Source organism: Oncorhynchus tshawytscha, linkage group LG12 (genome assembly GCF_018296145.1).
Source record: "Oncorhynchus tshawytscha isolate Ot180627B linkage group LG12, Otsh_v2.0, whole genome shotgun sequence".
Classification (NCBI taxonomy): domain Eukaryota; kingdom Metazoa; phylum Chordata; class Actinopteri; order Salmoniformes; family Salmonidae; genus Oncorhynchus; species Oncorhynchus tshawytscha.
The window spans coordinates 74,836,926-74,858,663 of NC_056440.1; the positions used below are offsets into that span (position 1 = coordinate 74,836,926).

The following is a 21,738-nucleotide window of genomic DNA, read 5'->3' on the forward strand; positions in this document are numbered from 1 at the left end:
GTAAACATTACACATACAGAAATTTCAAAACAATAAAGACATTACAAATGTCATATTATACATATATATATACATATATATACAGTGTTGTAACAATGTACAAATGGTTAAAAGAATACAAGGGAAAATAAATAAGCATAAATATGGGTTGTATTTACAATGGTGTGTGTTCTTCACTGGTTGCCCTTTTCTTGTGGCAACAGGTCACAAATCTTGCTGCTGTGATGGCACACTGTGGAATTTCACCCAGTAGATATGGGAGTTTATCAAAATTGGATTTGTTTTCGAATTCTTTGTGGATCTGTGTAATCTGAGGGAAATATGTCTCTCTAATATGGTCATACGTTGGACAGGAGGTTAGGAAGTGCAACTCAGTTTCCACCTCATTTTGTGGGCAGTGAGCACATAGCCTGTCTTCTCTTGAGAGCCAGGTCTGTTTACGGCGGCCTTTCTCAATAGCAAGGCTATGCTCACTGAGTCTGTACATAGTCAAAGCTTTCCTTAAGTTTGGGTCAGTCACAGTGGACAGGTATTCTGCCACTGTGTACTCTCTGTTTAGGGCCAAATAGCATTCTAGTTTGCTCTGTTTTTTTGTTAATTCTTTCCAATGTGTCAAGTAATTATCTTTTTGTTTTCTCATGATTTGTTTGGGTCTGATTGTGCTGCTGTCCTGGGGCTCTGTGGGGTGTGTTTGTGTTTGTGAACAGAGCCCCAGGACCCTTTGTCTATCTCTCTTTATCTATCTCTCTCTCTATCTATCTACCTTTATCTATCTCTCTTTGTCTATCTCTCTTTATCTATCTATCAATCTACCTTTATCTATCTCTCTCTATCTATCAACCTGTATCCATCTCTCTCTCAATTCAATTCAATTCAAGGACTTTATTGGCATGGGAAACGTGTTAACATTGCCAAAGCAAGTGAGGTAGATAATATATAAAGTTAAATAAACAATACAAATTAACAGTAAACATTACACATACAGAAGTTTCAAAACAATAAAGACAATCCAAATGTCATATTATATATATACAGGGTTTTAACAATGTACAAATGGTTAAAGGACACAAGATAAAAGAAATAAGCATAAATATGGGTTGTATTTACAATGGTGTTTGTTCTTCACTGGTTGCCCTTTTCTCGTGGCAACAGGTCACAAATCTTGCTGCTGTGATGGCACACTGTGGAATTTCACCCAGTAGATATGGGAGTTTTTCAAAATTGGATTTGTTTTCGAATTCTTTGTGGATCTGTGTAATCTGAGGGAAATATGTCTCTCTAATATGGTCATACATTGGGCAGGAGGTTAGGAAGTGCAGCTCAGTTTCCACCTCATTTTGTGGGCAGTGAGCATATAGCCTGTCTTCTCTTGAGCCATGTCTGCCTACGTCGGCCTTTCTCAATAGCAAGGCTATGCTCACTGAGTCTATACATAGTCAAAGCTTTCCTTAATTTTGGGTCAGTCACAGTGGTCAGGTATTCTGCCGCTGTGTACTCTCTGTTTAGGGCCAAATAGCATTCTAGTTTGCTCTGTTTTTTTGTTAATTCTTTCCAATGTGTTTTCTCATGATCTGGTTGGGTCTAATTGTGCTACTGTCCTGGGGCTCTGTGGGGTGTGTTTGTGTTTGTGAACAGAGCCCCAGGACCAGCTTGCTTAGGGTACTCTTCTCCAGGTTCATCTCTCTGTAGGTGATGGCTTTGTTATGGAAGGTTTGGGAATCGTTTCCTTTTAGGTGGTAATAGAATTTAATGGCTATTTTTTGGATTTTGATAATTAGTGGGTATCAGCCTAATTCTGCTCTGCATGCATTATTTGGTGTTCTACGTTGTACACGAAGAACATTTTTGCAGAATTCTGCGTGCAGTGTCTCAATTTGGTGTTTGTCCCATTTTTTGAAGTCTTGGTTGGTGAGCGGACCCCAGACCTCGCAACCATAAAGGGCAATGGGCTGTATGACTGATTCAAGTATTTTTAGCCAGATCCTAATTGGTATGTTGAAATTTCTGTTCCTTTTGATGGCATAGAATGCCCTTCTTGCCTTGTCTCTCAGATCGTTCACAGCTTTGTGGGAGTTATCTGTGGCGCTGATGTTTAGGCCAATGTATGTATAGTTTTTTGTGTGCTCTAGGGCAACAGTGTCTAGATGGAATTTGTATTTGTGGTCCTGGTGACTGGACCTTTTTTGGAACACCATTATTTTGGTCTTACTGAGATTTACTGTCAAGGCCCAGGTCTGACAGAATCTGTGCATAAGATCTACGTGCTGCTGTAGGCCCTCCTTGGTTGGTGACAGAAGCACCAGATCATCAGCAAACAGCAAACATTTGACTTGACGGATTCTAGTAGGGTGAGGCCGGGTGCTGCAGACTTTTCTAGTGCCCATGCCAATTCGTTGATATATTGAAGAGGGTGGGGCTTAAGCTGCATCCCAGTCTCACCCCACGACCCTGTGTGAAGAAATTTGTGTTTTTTTTGCCAATTTTAACCGCACACTTGTTGTTTGTGTACATGGATTTTATAATGTCGTATGTTTTACCCCCAACACCACTTTCCATCAGTTTGTATAGCAGACCCTCATGCCAAATTGAGTCGAAGGCTTTTTTGAAATCAGCAAAGCATGAGAAGACTTTGCCTTTGTTTTGGTTCGTTTGGTTGTCAATTAGGGTGTGCAGGGTGAATACATGGTCTGTTGTACGGTAATTTGGTAAAAAGCCAATTTGACATTTGCTCAGTACATTGTTTTCATTGAGGAAATGTACGAGTCTGCTGTTAATGATAATGCAGAGGATTTTCCCAAGGTTACTGTTGACGCATATTCCACGGTAGTTATTGGGGTCAAATTTGTCTCCACTTTTGTGGATTGGGGTGATCAGTCCTTGGTTCCAAATATTGGGGAGATGCCAGAGCTAAGGATGATGTTAAAGAGTTTTAGTATAGCCAATTGGAATTTGTTGTCTGTATATTTGATCATTTCATTGAGGATACCATCAACACCACAGGCCTTTTTGGGTTGGAGGGTTTTTATTTTGTCCTGTAACTCATTCAATGTAATTGGAGAATCCAGTGGGTTCTGGTAGTCTTTAATAGTTGATTCTAAGATCTGTATTTGATCATGTATATGTTTTTGCTCTTTATTCTTTGTTATAGAGCCAAAAAGATTGGAGAAGTTGTTTACCCATACATCTCCATTTTGGATAGATAATTCTTTGTGTTGTTGTTTGTTTAGTGTTTTCCAATTTTCCCAGAAGTGGTTAGAGTCTATGGATTCTTCAATTACATTGAGCTGATTTCTGACATTCTGTTCCTTCTTTTTCCGTAGTGTATTTCTGTATTGTTTTAGTGATTCACCATTGTGAAGGCGTAGACTCAGAATTTCCGGGTCTCTATGTTTTTATTTGGACAGGTTTCTCAATTTCTTTCTTAGATTTTTGCATTCTTCATCAAACCATTTGTCATTATTGTTAATTTTCTTCGGTTTTCTATTTGAGATTTTTAGATTTGATAGGGAAGCTGAGCGGTCAAATATACTGTTAAGATTTTCTACTGCCAAGTTTACACCTTCACTATTACAGTGGAACGTCTTTATCTATCTACTATCTATCTCTCTTTATCTATCTCTCTTTATCTATCTAGCTACCTTTATATGTCTCTCTTTATCTATCTACCTTTATCTATCTCTCTTTATCTATCTACCTTTATCTATCTCTATCTATCTACCTTTATCTATCTCTCTTTATCTATCTCTCTATCTATCTACCTAAATACCTTTATCTATCTCTCTCTTTATCTCTCTCTCTCTATCTCTCTCTCGGGGTTATTAGATCTTCAGTTGAATTCTTCCTCTGAGATTCAACCAATTTATCCCAAATCTCCAGTGACACCCTATTTTCTGTCCAACCCACTTCCACACTCCTTCTGACCAGAGCTAGGGATTAGGGTGCTATTTGAGACAGAACCAGGCAGTCTGAGTGTCCAGTCAAGCTTGTGATTATGAGGAAATGAGTGTGATGTGGATCCATTGTAATTCCTCCCACAGATTTCCCCAAGAGCTGAATATGGGGAAGGTCAGCGCTGAGTTCATATGGAACCTGTTTGCCCTGGACATGAAATACGCCATGGAAGGTTAGTAGGAAATGCTATTGATCTGTCAAAACCCTGTGTGTCACTTCTCTCTGCTCTCGCTCTCTCCCTCTCTCTCTCTCTCTCTCTCTACCCTTCTCTCTCTCTACCCCTCTCTCTCTCTCTCTCTCTCTCTCTCTCTCTACCCTTCTCTCTCTCTCTCTCCACCCCTCTCTCTCTCTCTCTCTCTCAATCTTTCTTTCTTTCTCTCTCTCTCTCTCTCTCTCTCTCTCTCTCTCTCTCTCTCTCTCTACCCTTCTCTCTCTCTACCCCTCTCTCTCTCTCTCTCCACCCCTCTCTCTCTCTCTCTCTCAATCTTTCTTTCTTTCTCTCTGCTCTCTCTCTCTCCCTCTCTCTCTCTCTCTCTCTCTACCCTTCTCTCTCTCTACCCCTCTCTCTCTCTCTCTCTCTCTCTCTCTCTACCCTTCTCTCTCTCTCTCTCCACCCCTCTCTCTCTCTCTCTCTCTCAATCTTTCTTTCTTTCTCTCTCTCTCTCTCTCTCTCTCTCAATCTTTCTTTATCTCTCTGCCTCTATCTGTACTCGCTCCCTCTTCTCTCTGCTCTCCCTACTTCTCTCTTTGCTTTCTTCCCCAGAGCTAAAGTAGGGCTTTCCTTCAGAGGACACAATATACTTATATTACTATCTAAATCAGAGTTATGGTGGCAGGCTTTTGTGAGTGTGTCGTGGGGGTGTGTCGCTCCAGGGAGTGTGTTTCCGTGTTGCAGGGAGGACACTTTCAGTGTTGCACACGCTCACATATCTCCTCTTACCTCGCCCTCCTCCTCCCTCCTCTTACATAAAATCTGTGAAAACAGATGACCGGTTTGACCATAGCACAAAGTTGTTATCTCATTATAATGGGACCTGCTTGCATCATTATTGGATATTAAGGTTTTGCATGTAGGCATTCTATTTCCAGAGGTTTAAGATATTAGATTAGGGCATTCGTTCCCATACATCATAATTTCTATTTGTTTTACCACAATTCTTCAGTGGTTTTATATTAGCTATGTATTTTAATGCACCTTATACCACCCACCACTGCGACCTGTATGCTCTAGTCAGCTGGCCCTCGCTACATATTCGTCGCCAGACCCACTGGCTCCAGGTCATCTACAAGTCCATGCTCGGTAAAGCTCCGCCTTATCTCAGTTCACTGGTCACGATGGCAACACCCACCCGTAGCACGCGCTCCAGCAGGTGTATCTCACTGATCATCCCTAAAGCCAACACCTCATTTGGCCGCCTTTCGTTCCAGTTCTCTGCTGCCTGTGACTGGAACCAATTGCAAAAATCGCTGACTTTTACCTCCCTCACCAACTTCAAACATCTGCTATCTGAGCAGCTAACCGATCGCTGCAGCTGTACATAGTCTATCGGTAAATAGCCCACCCATTTTTACCTACCTCATCCCCATACTGTTTATATTTATTTACTTTTCTGCTCTTTTGCACACCAATATCTCTACCTGTACATGACCATCTGATCATTTATCACTCCAGTGTTAATCTGCAAAATTGTAATTATTCGCATACCTCCTCATGCCTTTTGCACACAAGGTATATAGACTCTCTTTTTTTCTACTGTGTTATTGACTTGTTAATTGTTTACTCCATGTGTAACTCTGTGTTGTCTGTTCACACTGCTATGCTTTATCTTGGCCAGGTCGCAGTTGCAAATGAGAACTTGTTCTCAACTAGCCTACCTGGTTAAATAAAGATGAAATAAAAAAATAAGTAAAAAATGGAGAACATAAATCTACATAAATCTCAACTAAACCTGAACTGGTATGGGGCTGTGCATCTGGCGGTGTGTGTCAGACTGCAAGCTTGCCTGCCTGCCTTCATGTGTGAGTGCGTGTGTGTATGTGAGTGCGTGTGTGTGTGTGAATGTCCCCAGTCAGTGCTATTAAGAAAGCAGGTCATTGTGTGTTAGTTCCATCTGTTTGGAGGAGAAAGGAAAGCAGTGACCTCACCAGTGGCCAGTATTTTTTATGCGCGTGGTGTCAGAATGCACTTACTTTTCCAAAATGGGATTGTTACACAACAGAACAGTTCACCCACACTGACCTCAGACCAAGGTACGCTGCCTGCTAATGATCTATTGGCTATAGAGCAACTTGTCAATTTCAAATGATTTTTTAACAAGTTGTTTTTATTTTCTAACAACTGTTTGAATTGAGGTGTGTTCCGCCCATTTCACTGTAGCGGACCGTTTCTGTTTGACACATTACTGAGCCAGACAAATGTCTCTCTTTGGCGAGAGCCCAAGCACAAACGTTTTCCTCCCTGGCACATTTTCCGGCTGGCGTCCACATTGCCTTCACTATTAATAATAACTTTGGACATGTGTGGGTTCCTATCAAACTAAGTGTCACGTCCTGACCATAGAGCCTTCATTTCTACGGTACAATAGGTCAGGGCGTGACTGGGGGTTAGTCTAGTTTATTGTTTCTATGTGGGGTTCTAGTTTTGTTTTTCTATGTTGGTGATTTTGTATGAATCCCAATTAGAGGCAGCTGGTAATCGTTGTCTCTAATTGGGGATCATATTTAGGTAGCCTTTTTTTCCACCTCTGTTTGTGGGATATTGTTTATGTGTAGTTGCATGTTAGCACAACATTGTCGTCACGTTTAGTTTATTTCTTTATTGTTTTGTTGTGTGGTTCACTTACTTTAAATAAAAGATGTGGAACCCAGATCACGTTGCACGTTGGTCCGAGTATGATTCCAGCGATCGTAACAGAATATCCCACCAGTCAAGGACCAAGCAGCGGGCAACGATGGGGAAAATAAGTTGGACCTGGGAGGAAATAATGGAAGGACAGGAGATACTTCCTTGGCAGGAGTCACAGAGGATGCAAGGAGAGAAGGGAGAACAGGGACGACGCGGGGTTCGCGGCCACAAGGAAAGCCCAAAAGACAGCCCGAGAGCCGAGGTGTGAACCAGTGACAACATGGGAGGAGGTAGAGAGGTGGTCGGTTGACCCAGGGAGAGTGCCACAGCCCGCCTGGGATTCAATAGAACAGTGCGAGGAGGGATACCGGAGAATGGAGTTGGCGAGGAGTATGCGGAAACGCAGGCGTTTGGAGGAGCGTGTTACCAGTCTGGTGCAATCTGTGCCGGTCCCATGCATCAGGCCTCCAGTGCGCTTCCCCAGTCCGGTACGTCCTTTGCCTGCTCCTCGCACTCGCCCAGATGTACCCCTCCACAGACCAGTATGTCCTGTGCTAGCTCCTCGTACTTGTCGTGCGAAGTGTGTCATCGAACCGGTACAATTTATGCAGGCTATACGCACCAGGTCTCCGGTGCTCCTTCACAGCCCAGTACGTCCTGTTCCTTCTCCCCGCACTCGCCCTGAAGTGCGTGTCACCAGTCCGGTGCCACCTGTACTGGCCCCACATATCAGGCCTCCGGTGCGCCTCCCCAGTCCAGTACGTCCTGTTCCTTCTCTCCGCACTCGCTCTGAAGTGCGTGTCACCACTCTGGTACCACCAGTGTCGGCCCCACGCACCAGGTTTCCTGCGACGATCCCCAGTCCAGAACTTCCGGCGGCGGTTCCCAGTCCCGAGCTTCCGGCGACGGTTCCCAGTCCAGAGCTTCCGCCGACGGTCCCCAGTCCAGAGCTTCCGGCGACGGTTCCCAGTTCAGAGGTTCCGGCGACGGTTCCCAGTCCAGAGCTTCCGCCGACAGTCCCCAGTCCAGAGCTTCCGGCGACAGTCCCCAGTCCGGAACCTCCAACGACGGTCCACAGTCCAGAACCTCCAACGACGGTCCACGGTCCGGAACCTCCAGAGACGGTCCACGGTCCAGAACCTCCAACGACGGTCCACGGTCCGGAACCTCCAGAGACGGTCCACGGTCCGGAACCTCCAGAGACGGTCCACGGTCCGGAACCTCCAGAGACGGTCCACGGTCCGCAACCTCGTGAGATGGTCCACGGCCCAGAACCTCCTGAGACGGTCCACGGCCTGGAATCACCTGGGACGGTCCACGGTCCGCAACCTCCTGGGACGGTCCACGGCCCGGAATCACCTGAGACGGTCAATGGTCCGGAACCTTCGGCGAGGGTCAACGGTCCGGAGCTTCCAAACACGGGGTCCAGCTCCATGACATGAGCTCTCCTCTGCGCCGATGCCCAGTCCAGACACGGCTTCTAGTCCCGCTCCATGGCAGGAGCCTTCCTTGACACCGAGGTCCAGTCCAGGCACAGTGTACAGCATGGCGCCATGTTTGTTGACATCATAAAATGCATTCCGGTTGTCACGTAAATGTCTGCCAGACCAAAGATGCTAGAACAAAATGAAGTGAAGGGATGGTTCAATCGTCTTTTGAGTAAACTTCAGGAAGTGAATGATGGTAAACGACACACCCCATTCAACATGCATACTGCAAACAGACCCAACTCATCTTGCAACATCTTATCTTTGGTTGACATGAAAAAACAAATATGGCGGCCCGCACAAAACACCCATCACGTTTTATTAAATTATTTAGATCACTGGTAAGGTCACCCGTGATATGATGAATTGTAAATAGTAATTTCTATTAGCTAATTACGGTTTCTGTCAGCGTTAGCTAAATATGACCGCTTGTGTTAGGTCACTCTTTCCTCAGTTAGCGCTACAACTAATGTAGCTGACATTTTCTGGTTTGGATGAGAATTGTGTTAGCCTTTCACATGGACGACATAACGTTGTGAAGACTGTGTTTCTGTGAAAAAAAACAATGTGGCCAGCTCAAACGCTAACTGTTGCGTCAATCCTAACTGGACGTTCTAAATAAGTGTTCTAATCACAGCGGATTGAGCGTACAATGCAGGGACCACTTTAGAATGATCACACCCGTGTGTTCGTACATGTCAAAGGGTTAAACTATCCCACTGCATTATCCTCATTCACTTATATACAATAACTTCATGCACGCACTCACGCAAACACACACACACACACTCTAGCATGCACATTACCAGAACGTCCCAAGTCAGTTTGTGTGTGAGAGAGAGAGAGAGATGGAGAGAGAGATGGAGAGAGAGTTGCTGATAGAGCAACAGTTTCAATATAAAGGCAGGCGGCAGTTCATGTTGTGTTTGAGAGAGAGATGCAGAGAGAGATGCAGAGAGAGATGCAGAGAGAGATGCAGAGAGAGATGCAGAGAGAGGGATGGAGAGAGAGAGAGAGCAGAGCAGAAGTCACAATCAGATGAGCTCCTGCATTTTTCAGCATTTTCTTTAAAAAAGATAGATTAGGAGTTAGATAAACTTTGATTTTTTGTCAGGAACACATACTGGATTCTACCCTCGACAACATAACCCCCACTTCAAATCAAAACTTAAAACCTACAACCTGATTTTGGACGGAATTACGGAATCACCTGGAAGGTTCACAACTACCAAGATTTATTTTTTCTATACAGCAAATTCTCTGGAAATCAACAGAAACCTGAAAACACCATCCAACCTGGAACTGAGTGAGTAATGCTTAGTCTGAAACTATATATTCTTTTTTCCAAAAGTCAAGAAGAAATATACACAACATTACTTTATAAGGACTGAATTCTAACATACTGAATTCTAACATAATTCTGCCAAGCTTTATACAGCTTCAAATAGCACTGACGTGTCAAGTGAGAGGTGTCAAAGCCCATTAGCCCAACAATGGCAGGAGAGTCACACAGTCTACCCCAACCAAATGGAGAGGCCTTAGAAGCTCCCTCCCGCTGTTCAGAGGCAATTAAAATACAGTACCCTTTGCATGTAAAGAATGATAAGGCAAGAAAATATTACAAAATGAAGCTCCTTGTGGAAAATCAAGAGACACTTTTTGCTGACTATTACAAAAATGGGAACATCAGCAACCTTATCTTCCACACAAACCATCCCCTGGCATGGCACAGTGCTATATTAGCACACTACCCCTCTGTCACGAGAGGGGGGATTAACGAGGGGTGGAAACTCAGAATACTTGACAACGAGGACTCTGAGTTAAGTAATATAAATATCTATAAGTCCGGAACAGTAATGGTACAGAGTAACCACAAACAGTTTCAGCTGGACTTTCACCTAATCAAAGAATTAGCCCAGCAGGAGAAGCTCTCCCTTGATAAAGATACCCCCACCCCGAGAGGATCAGACCAGACCTCTTCATTATGTAACCCCACAGATGAGCAACCCCCAGCGGCGGGTCAACCTCCCAGCACAGATTACCACTCCCTCATTGAAATGAAGGACAAATTCACCCAGCTGGAGATAAGGCAGGTGGAGCTGGAACAGCAGGTGATTACACTTCAGTCAGCACAGACCCAGACAACAGTCCAGCACAACAACAGCCCCTTAACCAGACCCGAAGAGCTGGAGGTGGACAGAGACATATCTGCACTTTGGACAGTGGTGAGACAAATACAACAGGAGAAAGAGGAGCAGAACAGAGCACTAGAGGAGAGTATCAGACTGCTGGTGGAGGAGAGGTTGAGGGGGATGGAGGAGAGGGTGAGGGGGATGGAGGAGAAGTTGAGGGGGACGGCGTGTGACAGAGAACAACCCACTAGAGAGGTGGCCACCCCCACAGAGAAGCCAGCAGAACAGCCCACCTCAGCACCCAACAAAAGTCTTGACACCACAGCAGAACAGTCCACACCAGACCCTGACCATAGAGTCGACATCACAGCACAACAGACAAATGAAGAACCCCAAGCCCAGAGGCTCTCACCCCCTCTGAGCACCCCCCCTGTCAGCCACCCTGATAGCCCTTCTGTCAACCCCCCCACACCCACTGAGGACAAACACAAGACACAGATTGTACTACTTATGGACTCAAATGGGAAATATATAGAAGAAAAAAAACTTTTTCCCAAACACAGTGTGTCTAAACTCTGGTGTCCAAACACCCAGCGCGCCCTAGACCTTCTGTCTGAGGCCAAACTAGGCTCACCCAGCCACATAATAATACACACAGGCACAAACGACCTGAGAGCACAGCAGGAAAGAGTGGCCACAGCACTGAAGGGAGTGATTGAAAAGGCTTCTTCTACTTTCCCCAACGCACAAGTGGTTATCTCCACCCTGCTACCACGAAAAGACTTCCACCCCGCCACAATACAGCGGGTAAATGCAAGTATTTCCCGTGACTGTGCCTCAAAACCAAACGTTTTCCTGGCCCACCACTCCACCCTTGACTTGAACAGCCTCTATGACCAGGTCCACCTCTACAAGGCAGCAGTGCCCACCTTTGCCCGAACTCTAAAGGACATCGCTCTCAAACGTATCCCCAACACTTCACACAGGAGCAACAGATCAATAGACACCCCACCCAGACCACCCAGACCAGCGAGACACCCTCCCAGATCTGCAGGACCCCCCCCCCTGGACCTACACATAGAGGACCCACACCAAGAGGAATTACATCCAGACCACAGTACACCCAGACACATCCACACCCCCACCCCAACCAATCAACACCCCCCACGTCAACCATGCCCACACTCCATTTAGGCCCCCTCAGATCAGACCTATGCCACTCCTGCCCACCCCATGCACCCCACCCCCGCAAAGAGGGCCTCAACATGGAAGCCACACATACGCCCAGGTAGTGAGCGGGCAAACAGTCCCAACCCCCACTCTCACACTCGCCCAAGCCAATGGCATGTACCAGATGCTCAGCAGGCTCTGCTCACACTTACTGGCCTGAGGCCAAACCACGACCAACAACATTGGACACTCTATGGAACAAAAAGCCTTCACTATATTATCCTGGAATATCCAAGGCCTGAGGTCATCTGCCTTTGGCCTAAAGAGCAGAAACCCGGACTTCACCAAAGAAATCGGTAATACAGACATTGTCATCCTGCAAGAAACCTGGTATAGAGGAGATGGACCCACTGGTTGCCCTCTAGGTTACAGAGAGCTGGTAGTCCCATCCACCAAACTACCAGGTGTGAAACAGGGAAGGGACTCAGGGGGTATGCTAATTTGGTATAGAGCAGACCTAACTCACTCCATTAAATTAATCAAAACAGGAACATTCTACATTTGGCTAGAAATTCAAAAAGAAATTATCCTAACAGAGAAAAATGTCCTCCTGTGTGCTACCTATATCCCCCACTAGAATCCCCATATTTTAATGAAGACAGCTTCTCCATCCTGGAGGGGGAAATCAATCATTTCCAGGCCCAGGGACATGTACTAGTCTGTGGCGACCTAAATGCCAGAACCGGACAAGAACCTGACACCCTCAGCACACAGGGGGACAAACACCTGCCTGGAGGTGACAGCATTCCCTCCCACATATGCCCCCTAGGCACAACTATGACAACATAACCAACAAAAACGGGTCACAACTCCTGCAGCTCTGTCGCACGCTGGGTATGTACATAGTCAACGGTAGGCTTCGAGGGGACTCCTATGGTAGGTACACCTATAGCTCATCTCTTGGCAGTAGTACTGTAGACTACTTTATCACTGACCTCAACCCAGAGTCTCTCAGAGCGTTCACAGTCAGCCCACTGACACCCCTATCAGACCACAGCAAAATCAGTCTACTTAAACAGAGCAATACTCAATCATGAGGCATCAAAGCCAAAGGAACTGAGTAACATTAAGAAATGCTATAGATGAAAGGAATGCAGTTTGGAAACCTACCAAAAAACAATTAGGCAACAACAAATTCAATCCCTTTTAGACAATTTCCTGGGTAAAACGTTCCACTGTAATAGTGAAGGTGTAAACTTGGCAGTAGAAAATCTTAACAGTATATTTGACCTCTCAGATTCCCTATCAAATCTAAAAATCTCAAATAGAAAACCGAAGAAAATTAACAATAATGACAAATGGTTTGATGAAGAATGCAAAAATCTAAGAAAGAAATTGAGAAACCTGTCCAACCAAAAACATAGAGACCCGGAAAACCTGAGTCTACGCCTTCACTATGGTGAATCACTAAAACAATACAGAAATACACTACGGAAAAAGAAGGAACAGCATGTCAGAAATCAGCTCAATGCAATTGAAGAATCCATAGACTCTAACCACTTCTGGGAAAATTGGAAAACACTAAACAAACAACAACACGAAGAATTATCTATCCAAAATGGAGATGTATGGGTAAACCACTTCTCCAATCTTTTTGGCTCTATAACAAAGAATAAAGAGCAAAAACATATACATGATCAAATACAGATCTTAGAATCAACTATTAAAGACTACCAGAACCCACTGGATTCTCCAATTACATTGAATGAGTTACAGGACAAAATAAAAACCCTCCAACCCAAAAAGGCCTGTGGTGTTGATGGTATCCTCAATGAAATGATCAAATATACAGACAACAAATTCCAATTGGCTATACTAAAACTCTTTAACATCATACTTAGCTCTGGCATCTTCCCCAATATTTGGAACCAAGGACTGATCACCCCAATCCACAAAAGTGGAGACAAATTTGACCCCAATAACTACCGTGGAATATGTGTCAACAGTAACCTTGGGAAAATCCTCTGCATTATTATTAACAGCAGACTCGTACATTTCCTCAATGAAAACAATGTACTGAGCAAATGTCAAATTGGCTATTTACCAAATTACCGTACAACAGACCATGTATTCACCCTGCACACCCTAATTGACAACCAAACAAACCAAAACAAAGGCAAAGTCTTCTCATGCTTTGTTGATTTCAAAAAAGCCTTCGACGCAATTTGGCATGAGGGTCTGCTATACAAACTGATGGAAAGTGGTGTTGGGGGTAAAACATACGACATTATAAATCCATGTAAAATTGGCAAAAAACACACAAATTTCTTCACACAGGGTCGTGGGGTTACACAGGGATGCAGGTTAAGCCCCACACTCTTCAACAAAAATATCAACGAATTGGCGCGGGCACTAGAAAAGTCTGCAGCACCCGGCCTCACCCTACTAGAATCCGAAGTCAAATGTCTGCTGTTTGCTGATGATCTGGTGCTTCTGTCACCAACCAAGGAAGGCCTACAGCAGCACCTAGATCTTATGCACAGATTCTGTCAGACCTGGGCCCTGACAGTAAATCTCAGTAAGACCAAAATAATGGTGTTCCAAAAAGGTCCAGTCACCAGGACCACAAATACAAATTCCATCTAGACACTGTTGCCCTAGAGCACACAAAAACTATACATACCTTGGCCTAAACATCAGCACCACAGGTAACTTCCACAAAGCTGTGAACGATCTGAGAGACAAGGCAAGAAGGGCATTCTATGCCATCAAAAGAAACATAAATTTCAACATACCAATTAGGATTTGGCTAAAAATACTTGAATCAGTCATAGAGCCCATTGCCCTTTATGGTTGTGAGGTCTGGGGTCCGCTCACCAACCAAGACTTCACAAAATGGGACAAACACCAAATTGAGACTCTGCACGCAGAATTCTGCAAAAATATCCTCCGTGTACAACGTAGAACACCAAATAATGCATGCAGAGCAGAATTAGGCCGATACCCACTAAATCAAAATCCAGAAAAGAGCTGTTAAATTCTACAACCACCTAAAAGGAAGCGATTCACAAACCTTCCATAACAAAGCCATCACCTACAGAGAGATGAACCTGGAGAAGAGTCCCTAAGCAAGCTGGTCCTGGGGCTCTGTTCACAAACACAAACACACACTACAGAGCCCCAGGACAGCAGCACAATTAGACCCAACCAAATCATGAGAAAACAAAAAGATAACTACTTAACACATTGGAAAGAATTAACAAAAAAGAGAAAACTAGAATGCTATTTGGCCCTACACAGAGAGTACACAGCGGCAGAATACCTGACCACTGTGACTGACACAAAAATTAAGGAAAGCCTTGACTATGTACAGACTCAGTGAGCATAGCCTTGCTATTGAGAAAGGCCGCCGTAGGCAGACATGGCTCTCAAGAGAAGACAGGCTATGTGCTCACTGCCCACAAAATGAGGTGGAAACTGAGCTGCACTTCCTAACCTCCTGCCCAATGTATGACCATATTAGAGAGACATATTTCCCTCAGATTACACAGATCCACAAAGAATTCGAAAACAAATCCAATTTTGAAAAACTCCCATATCTACTGGGTGAAATTCCACAGTGTGCCATCACAGCAGCAAGATTTGTGACCTGTTGCCACGAGAAAAGGGCAACCAGTGAAGAACAAACACCATTGTAAATACACCCATATTTATGCTTATTTATTTTATCTTGTGTACTTTAACCATTTGTACATTGTTAAAACACTGTATATATAATATGACATTTGTAATGTCTTTACTGTTTTGAAACTTCTGTATGTGTAATGTTTACTGTTAATTTTTGTTGTTTTTCACTTTATATATTCACTTTGTATGTTGTCTACCTCACTTGCTTTGGCAATGTTAACACATGTTTCCCATGCCAATAAAGCCCTTGAATTGAATTGAATTGAGAGAGTTGCTGATAGAGCAACAGTTTCAATATAAAGGCAGGCAGCAGTTCATGTTGTGTTGGAGAGAGAAGGAGAGAGAGATGGAGAGAGATGGAGAGAGATGGAGGGAGAGAGAGGGATGGAGAGAGATGGATGGAGAGAGAGGGATGGAGAGAGAGGGATGGAGAGAGATGGAGAGAGAGATGGAGAGAGATGGAGAGAGAGGAGATGGAGAGAGATGGAGATGGAGAGAGGGATGGAGAGAGAGGGATGGAGAGAGAGGGATGGAGAGAGAGAGATGGAGAGAGAGAGATGCAGAGAGATGGAGAGAGAGATGGAGAGAGAGATGGAGAGAGAGTTGCTGATAGAGCAACAGTTTCAATATAAAGGCAGGCGGCAGTTCATGTTGTGTTAGAGAGAGATGAAGAGAGAGATGGAGAGAGAGATGGAGAGAGAGATGGAGAGATGGATGGAGAGAGAGGGATGGAGAGAGATGGATGGAGAGAGATGGAGAGATGGAGAGAGATGGAGAGAGATGGAGAGAGAGGGATGGAGAGAGATGGAGAGAGAGGGATGGAGAGAGAGATGGAGAGAGAGATGGAGGGAGAGAGATGGAGAGAGATGCAGAGAGATGGAGAGAGAGGGATGGAGAGAGATGCAGAGAGATGGAGAGAGAGGGATGGAGAGAGATGCAGAGAGAGGGATGGAGAGAGATGGAGAGAGATGGAGAGAGAGATGGAGAGAGATGGATGGAGAGAGATGGAGAGAGAGGGATGGAGAGAGATGGATGGAGAGATGGAGAGGGATGCAGAGAGAGATGGAGAGAGATGGAGGGAGATGGAGAGAGATGGAGAGAGAGATGGAGAGAGATGGATGGAGAGATGGAGAGAGATGCAGAGAGAGATGGAGAGAGATGGAGAGAGATGGAGAGAGATGGAGAGAGAGATGGAGAGAGAGGGATGGAGAGAGATGGAGAGAGATGGAGAGAGAGATGGAGAGAGATGGAGAGAGAGAGATGGAGAGAGATGGAGAGAGAGATGGAGAGAGATGGAGAGAGAGGGATGGAGAGAGATGGATGGAGAGAGAGGATGGAGGGAGAGGGATGGAGAGAGAGGGATGGAGAGAGAGGGAGAGAGAGGGATGGAGAGAGAGGGATGGAGAGAGAGGGATGGAGGGAGAGGGATGGAGAGAGAGGGATGGAGGGAGAGGGATGGAGAGAGAGATGGAGAAAGAAGGATGGAGAGAGTTGGAGGATGGAGAGAGAGGGATGGAGGGAGATGGAGAGAGAGGGATGGAGAGAGATGGAGAGAGAGGGATGGAGAGAGAGGGATGGAGAGAGAGGGATGGAGGGAGAGGGATGGAGAGAGGGATGGAGGGAGAGGGATGGAGAGAAGATGGAGAGAGAGGGATGGAGAGAGATGGAGAGAGGATGGAGAGAGAGGATGGAGAGAGAGGGATGGAGGGAGAGGGATGGAGAGAGAGGGATGGAGGGAGAGGGATGGAGAGAGATGCAGAGAGAGATGGAGAGAGAGATGGAGAGAGAGGGATGGAGAGAGAGATGGAGAGAGAGATGGAGAGAGTGATGGAGAGAGAGGGATGGAGAGAGAGATGGAGAGAGAGGGATGGAGAGAGAGTGATGGAGTGAGAGATGGAGAGAGAGATGGGGAGAGAGATGGAGAGAGAAGGATGGAGAGAGAGGGATGGAGAGAGATGGAGAGAGAGGATGGAGGGAGAGGGATGGAGAGAGATGGAGAGAGATGGAGAGAGAGAGGATGGAGAGAGAGGGATGGAGAGAGATGCAGAGAGAGATGGAGAGAGAGGGATGGAGAGAGAGGGATGGAGAGAGAGATGGAGAGAGAGATGGAGGAGAGATGGAGAGAGAGATGGGGAGAGAGATGGAGAGAGAAGGATGGAGAGAGAGGGATGGAGAGAGATGGAGAGAGAGGGATGGAGAGAGAGGGATGGAGAGAGAGGGATGGAGGGAGAGGGATGGAGAGAGAGGGATGGAGGGAGAGGGATGGAGAGAGATGCAGAGAGAGATGGAGAGAGATGGAGAGAGAGGGATGGAGAGAGAGGGATGGAGAGAGATGCAGAGAGAGATGGAGAGAGAGGATGGAGAGAGAGATGGAGAGAGAGATGGAGAAAGAGATGGAGAGAGTGATGGAGAGAGATGCAGAGAGATGCAGAGAGAGGGATGGAGAGAGAGGGGTGGAGAGAGATGGAGAGAGATGGAGAGAGAGGGATGGAGAGAGAGGGATGGAGAGAGAGGGATGGAGGGAGAGGGATGGAGAGAGAGGGATGGAGGGAGAGGGATGGAGAGAGAGGGATGGAGGGAGAGGGATGGAGAGAGAGATGGAGAGAGAAGGATGGAGAGAGTTGGAGAGAGAGATGGAGAGAGAGGGATGGAGAGAGAGGGATGGAGGGAGAGGGATGGAGAGAGAGGGATGGAGGGAGAGGGATGGAGAGAGATGCAGAGAGAGGGATGGAGAGAGAGTGATGGAGAGAGAGATGGAGAGAGAGATGGAGAGAGAGATGGAGAGAGAGGGATGGAGAGAGAGAGAGGGATGGAGAGAGAGGATGGAGAGAGATGGAGAGAGAGAGATGGAGAGAGAGATGGAGAGAGAGGGATGGAGAGAGATGGAGAGAGGGATGGAGAGAGAGGGATGGAGAGAGGGATGGAGAGAGAGATGGAGAGAGATGGAGAGAGAGGGATGGAGAGAGAGGGATGGAGGGAGAGGGATGGAGAGAGAGGGATGGAGGGAGAGGGATGGAGAGAGATGCAGAGAGAGATGGAGAGAGAGATGGAGAGAGAGGGATGGAGAGAGATGGAGAGAGAGGGATGGAGAGAGAGGGATGGAGGGAGAGGGATGGAGAGAGAGGGATGGAGGGAGAGGGATGGAGAGAGATGCAGAGAGAGATGGAGAGAGAGATGGAGAGAGGGATGGAGAGAGATGGAGAGAGAGGGATGGAGAGAGAGGGATGGAGGGAGAGGGATGGAGAGAGAGATGGAGAGAGAAGGATGGAGAGAGATGGAGAGAGAGATGGAGAGAGAGGGATAGAGAGGGATGGAGGGAGAGGGATGGAGAGAGAGGGATGGAGGGAGAGGGATGGAGAGAGATGCAGAGAGAGATGGAGAGAGATGGAGAGAGAGCGATGGAGAGAGAGGGATGGAGAGAGATGGAGAGAGGGATGGAGAGAGAGGAATGGAGAGAGAGATGGAGAGAGAGGGATGGAGGGAGATGGAGAGAGAGAAGGATGGAGAGAGAGGGATGGAGGGAGAGGGATGGAGAGAGACAGATGGAGAGAGATGGAGAGAGAGGGATGGAGAGAGAGATGGAGAGAGAGAGATGGAGAGAGAGATGGAGAGAGAGGGATGGAGAGAGATGGATAGAGAGGGATGGAGAGAGATTGATGGAGAGAGAGATGGAGAGAGAGATGGAGAGAGAGATGGAGAGAGAGGGATGGAGAGAGAGATGGAGAGAGAGGGATGGAGAGAGAGTGATGGAGAGAGAGATGGAGAGAGAGATGGAGAGAGGGATGGAGAGAGATGGAGAGAGGGATGGAGAGAGAGGGATGGAGAGAGAGATGGAGAGAGATGGAGAGAGAGGGATGGAGAGAGAGGGATGGAGGGAGAGGGATGGAGAGAGAGGGATGGAGGGAGAGGGATGGAGAGAGATGCAGAGAGAGATGGAGAGAGAGATGGAGAGAGAGGGATGGAGAGAGAGGGAGGGAGAGAGAGGGATGGAGAGAGAGGGATGGAGAGAGAGATGGAGAGAGAAGGATGGAGAGAGATGGAGAGAGAGAGATGGAGAGAGAGGGATGGAGAGAGAGGGATGGAGAGAGAGGGATGGAGGGAGAGGGATGGAGAGAGAGGGATGGAGGGAGAGGGATGGAGAGAGATGCAGAGAGAGATGGAGAGAGAGATGGAGAGAGAGGGATGGAGAGAGATGGAGAGAGAGGGATGGAGAGAGAGGGATGGAGGGAGAGGGATGGAGAGAGAGGGATGGAGGGAGAGGGATGGAGAGAGATGCAGAGAGAGATGGAGAGAGATGGAGAGAGAGGGATGGAGAGAGAGGGATGGAGAGAGATGGAGAGAGAGGGATGGAGAGAGAGGGATGGAGAGAGAGGGATGGAGGGAGAGGGATGTAGAGAGAGGGATGGAGGGAGAGGGATGGAGAGAGAGGGATGGAGAGAGAGGGATGGAGAGAGAGGGATGGAGGGAGAGAGATGCAGAGAGATGGAGAGAGAGGGATGGAGAGAGAGATGGAGAGAGATGGAGAGAGAGATGGAGAGAGAGGGATGGAGAGAGAGGGATGGAGAGAGAGATGGAGAGAGAGATGGAGAGAGATGCAGAGAGATGCAGAGAGAGGGATGGAGAGAGAGGGATGGAGGGAGAGGGATGGAGAGAGATGGAGAGAGATGGAGAGAGAGGGATGGAGAGAGAGGGATGGTGGGAGAGGGATGGAGAGAGAGGGATGGAGGGAGAGGGATGGAGAGAGATGCAGAGAGAGATGGAGAGAGATGGAGAGAGAGGGATGGAGAGAGAGGGATGGAGAGAGATGCAGAGAGAGATGGAGAGAGAGGGATGGAGAGAGAGATGGAGAGAGAGATGCAGAGAGATGCAGAGAGAGGGATGGAGAGAGAGGGATGGAGAGAGAGGGATGGAGGGAGAGGGATGGAGAGAGATGCAGAGAGAGATGGAGAAAGATGGAAAGAGATTCTTTCCCAAAACTGAAAAACAATGCACACATTTTGAAACCAAGACAGAAAAGGAGAACACTCAGTATGTATCAGGAGAAAAAACCCTTTGTGCCATATTAGCTGCAAAATACACTACATTACCAAAAGTATGTGGACACCTGCTCATCGAACATCTCATTCCAAAATCAATCATGGGCATTGATATGGAGTTGGTCCCCCCTTTGCTACTATAACAGCCTCCACTCTTTTGGGAAGGCTTTCCACTAGATGTTAGTACATTCAGCCACAAGAGCATTAGTGAGGTCAAGCACAGATATTTGGTGATTAGGCCTGGCTCGCAGTCAGAGTTCCAATTCATCCCACAGGTATTCGATGGGGTTGAGGTCAGGGCTCTGTGCAGGCCAGTCAAGTTCTTCCACACCGATCTCAACAAACCATGTCTGTATGGGCCTCGCTTTGTGCACGGGGGCATTGTCATGCTGAAACAGGAAAGGGCCTTCCACAAACTGTTACCACGAGTTGGAAGCACAGAATTGTCTAGAATGTCTAGAATGTCTAGAATTGTATGCTGTAGCGTTAAGATTTCCCTGAACCATGAAAAACAGCCACAGGACATTATTCCTCCTCCATCAAACTTTACAGATGGCACTTTGCATTGGGCCAGGTAGCGTTCTCCGCCAAACCCAGGTTCATCCATCACTGCCAGACGGTGAAGTGTGATTCATCACTCCAAAGAACGTATTTCCAGTTTTACACCACTCCAGACGATGTTTGGCATTGCTCATGGTGATCTTTGTCTTGTGTGCGGCTGCTAGGCCTTGGAAACCCATTTCATGAAGCTCTGACGAACAGTTCTTGTGCTGACGTTGCAATTTGGAACTCGGTAGTGAATGCTGCAACCGAGGACAGACGATTTTCAGCACTCGGTGGTCCCATTCTGTGTGCTTGTGTGGCCTATAACTTTGCGGTCCAAGACATTTCCACTTCATAATAACAGCACTTACATTTGACCAGGGCTGGTCTAGCAGGGCAGAAATTTGACTAACTGACTTTTTGAAAAGGTGACATCCTATGACAGTGCCATGTTGAAAGTCACTGAGCTTTTCAGCAAGGCCATTCTACTGCCAATGTTTCCTATGGAGATTGCGTGGCTGTGTGCTCGATTTTATAGACCTGTCAGCAACGGTTGTGGCTGAAATAGCCGAATCCACTAATTTGAAGTTGTGTCCACATACTTTTGTATATATAGTGTATGTAGCTTCTAGCCACACTTGCAGGGATGGCCACAGACAACTTTGCTACATGTGTCTTTCTCACTATTTATTTATTGTCCTCATTAATTTCTTACTTCTTACTTCTTGTCATGTTAATTGTTACTACTCATTGAGTATTATTATTTTTACTATTATCATCAACAGTGTGTGGCATCATTGATATGTTGTATCTATATGTTAGCTTTTGCAATGTATGTGGTAACACGTTCCATGCCTTTTAAAGCCATTTGAATTTGGGAGAGAGAG

General features: G+C 46.4%; 1 protein-coding gene across 1 annotated transcript in view; it reads left to right on the top strand.

The window, feature by feature from the left end:
- LOC112264241 (protein unc-13 homolog C-like) overlaps positions 1-21,738 on the top strand; it is a 235,001-nt gene that overhangs the window by 91,656 nt on the left and 121,607 nt on the right. The window contains exon 18 of the mRNA XM_042331063.1: positions 4,038-4,123. Within this exon, the coding sequence (XP_042186997.1) occupies positions 4,038-4,123 (86 nt within the window). The remainder of the gene's footprint in view (positions 1-4,037; positions 4,124-21,738) is intronic.